This window comes from Polyodon spathula, chromosome 18 (genome assembly GCF_017654505.1).
Source record: "Polyodon spathula isolate WHYD16114869_AA chromosome 18, ASM1765450v1, whole genome shotgun sequence".
Lineage (NCBI taxonomy): Eukaryota > Metazoa > Chordata > Actinopteri > Acipenseriformes > Polyodontidae > Polyodon > Polyodon spathula.
The window spans coordinates 28,153,891-28,156,652 of NC_054551.1; the positions used below are offsets into that span (position 1 = coordinate 28,153,891).

Consider the following 2,762-nt stretch of genomic DNA (forward strand, 5'->3'; position numbering starts at 1 on the left):
AATCAGTTAATTTAATTTCTCAACCCAGACACATTCAAACGGAAACCATTATGAAGATAAGAATTTTTAGGAGATGAAAAGGACCCTTCTTTATGATTAACTTATATGTGGAACGAAACAAAAACACTTTAAACTTTCTTTAGATCCTCAAGACCTGGTTTTGTCTTAATTGCTTTGCCACACAAAAGGCAACTACATCCTACATCCAGTGCATTAATTGATAATATTAGCTCTACTGATTTGTATTCTGTGTACCAAGCATCCTGTTTGTCATATTCACTGCAGCCTTAGACCATTCTGATGGTTTAAAGATTACAACAGCTGTGATTGGCTGAAGGGTAGGGGGGAACAAAGGAAACCTTTCAGAATTAAGTAGGGAGCTTTTGGATCGGAAGGGAGAGTCAGAAGATTAAAAGCCAAATTTCTTATATGAAGTCGAACTTGGAATATATTCCTATTGATACAGAATGACGAACAAACATATTGATTTTTACATTGTTTTACACACTGGCAAAATATCAGAATCCAGATTGCTTGAGACTAACAAAATGATTATCTGTAATCTATTTCTTAGGGGGAAAGCCAACACTTTTTAGCTCTCACTCACAATAGAATCCATGGACCATAGCCACGGCAAAGAGTGAGGCGTTTTGAAAAGTAGCAATTGCAACGTTATCTTTGTCTAAATCCCACAGACAGCGACTGGCAACCCTCAGGCCTTGGTTGTTGAGCTGTCCTAGGATGACATGGCACACCAGCTTATAGCGGGGCGGGTTAAGGTCTTTGGCTTTGCTACGGATGAGATCAGAAAGGTTCTGGGTCACTTGCCCGCAGGTAACTGGGTTGTACCGCGTGTCGCTCAGAAAGCCAGCTAGAGTGGCCTCCAGGAGGCGCTGGACCTTACAGGCATCAAAACGGAAACCCTCATCTGGATGGGTTTTGTAGGTGTTCTCGAACTGAGTCTCCTGGACAGGCTGGTACAGTGGCAGGCCAGAGAAGCTGACTCGGCCACAATGCATCCAGGGTCCCAGCGAGAGCCGCTTGCCCAGAGATAAGGACTCCTTGCGGGTGAGGGTAAGGTTGCTGAAGACGGAGCTGCGGCGGGAGGGGATGACAGAAAGGGATCCCTCTACACTCTTGAGGTGCAGTAGGTGCTTGGGGTGATGAAGGTCCACAGATTGAGAGCTACGACGAGTAGAAATGGAGCCGGCACGAGTCCGCAGGACGCCATCACTCTCTACAGCCAAAGCCTGGTTAAACTGTGCCAGAGCCTCCTGCGATAAGGGGAGCTGCTTGGTTGTCATCGTGTTCCCAAAAATAACCTATGATGAAAAAAAAAAGTAGCAAATAGCTATGACCAAAAAATAAAACACAATTCAAGCCTTACTTCACAAAACATTTCTCACTTGGGTAGTTATAGCTAATGTGCAAGCTTTATTTTTATTTTTTATTACTAACACATTTTGGCAAAATATATGTTAATCTGTAGAACTGCATGGTACAAGGGCAGAATGTCCTCATTCTATTTTACTACACTACAATTAGATTTCACACTACTATTATAACCATTGCTTTATATTCAGTGCTTGAAATGGAATGCAAAGCACAATCAAAGGAAGTCATGCATATTTAGTCTTTTAACATCTTTAACTCTAAACTCCTCAGGTACAAACTTGACGTAGTAAATGCAGAAGTTTTTAAAGCTTAATTACAAGCAACTGTATAACGTACTTGCTTTTGGGAAAATACCTAGGCCTAAATGAAAAAATGAAAAAATGTCTGGAGGTTACAGGTAGAAGAAGAACCATCAGTTTGGACAAATGCTGGGCTACCATCAAGACATTATTGATAAGCATCCTTTCTTGTAAAAGCTGTTTTTATGGTATGCAGCAGTCCGCCAATGAGTTTGTGTTTTAGTGTGGGGGGAGAGTCCCTCTAACTTCATGAAAGTGGGATGCTTACCTTTTATCAAACAATCATCTTGTTGTCTACTCTAGACATGTCTACACATGATTAAAATGACTGGAAACTTCAGCCAGCAGAACTAAACATTTTCTTTGCTATTACCATCACTGCTTTTATTATTTTATGTATGGACATGTCTACCTACCTGAAGATAAGATAATAAATGACAGGCACTAGGGCATCTTCACACACACACAGCGGCAAAATATCTTGGTCTATAGGGTAGTGAGCGGCACTTAAAGGGAACTAATGCCATTCTTACTGCTGAGAATACCACCAAACCTGTCTTTTTAACTTAGATTTTTTTCCTAAATTATTAGGATTTTAAAAGACAAATACTTGTGAATACTTGTGAAGCACTGACTTCTGATTACTTTTGTTAATGGCACAGAGCATATATTCACTTAAATGTAGAATACATTACCATGGTTATTAGGTTTGTTATTATGCCTTTAATTGAAGTGTAGATTATATTGAAAACTGTTGCAACCAGCGCAAACTGCCATCGTTTTATCTCATTATGTCATCATGGTGCAATGCATAAAGAAGTTCTTCGCACCATTGTTATTAGAACTAATTACAATGTCTAGTTAAAAATAGTAAAAACAACATATATTTCCAACAATTTATGGCATGTTTTATGCCTGCCTACAACAAGAAACAATAAAAATGTTGTCAATCTGCAAAGGCTCCTGTATCTATCTAAGTTTTGTTCAGATCTGATTCCATTGGTTTTATGGAACCAATATAGAATTGGAAGCTGGTGATCTTTTAAGGGACTTTCAATGTCAGGAATT

The 2,762-nt window shown here is 39.5% G+C and overlaps 1 protein-coding gene across 1 annotated transcript; it reads right to left on the bottom strand.

Annotated features, from left to right (window-relative positions):
- Positions 1–218: 218 nt before the first annotated feature.
- Positions 219–1,305, bottom strand: LOC121330537 (dynein light chain Tctex-type 4-like). The gene has a single exon (XM_041277124.1). It carries the CDS (start codon positions 1,302–1,304, stop codon positions 600–602), a length of 705 nt encoding a protein of 234 aa, XP_041133058.1. The 5' UTR covers position 1,305; the 3' UTR covers positions 219–599.
- Positions 1,306–2,762: the final 1,457 nt, after the last annotated feature.

Coding starts and splice junctions, on each gene's coding strand:
- LOC121330537 (XM_041277124.1), bottom strand. CDS start 1,304: ATGACAACCAAGCAGCTCCCCTTATCGCAGGAGGCTCTGGCACAGTTT.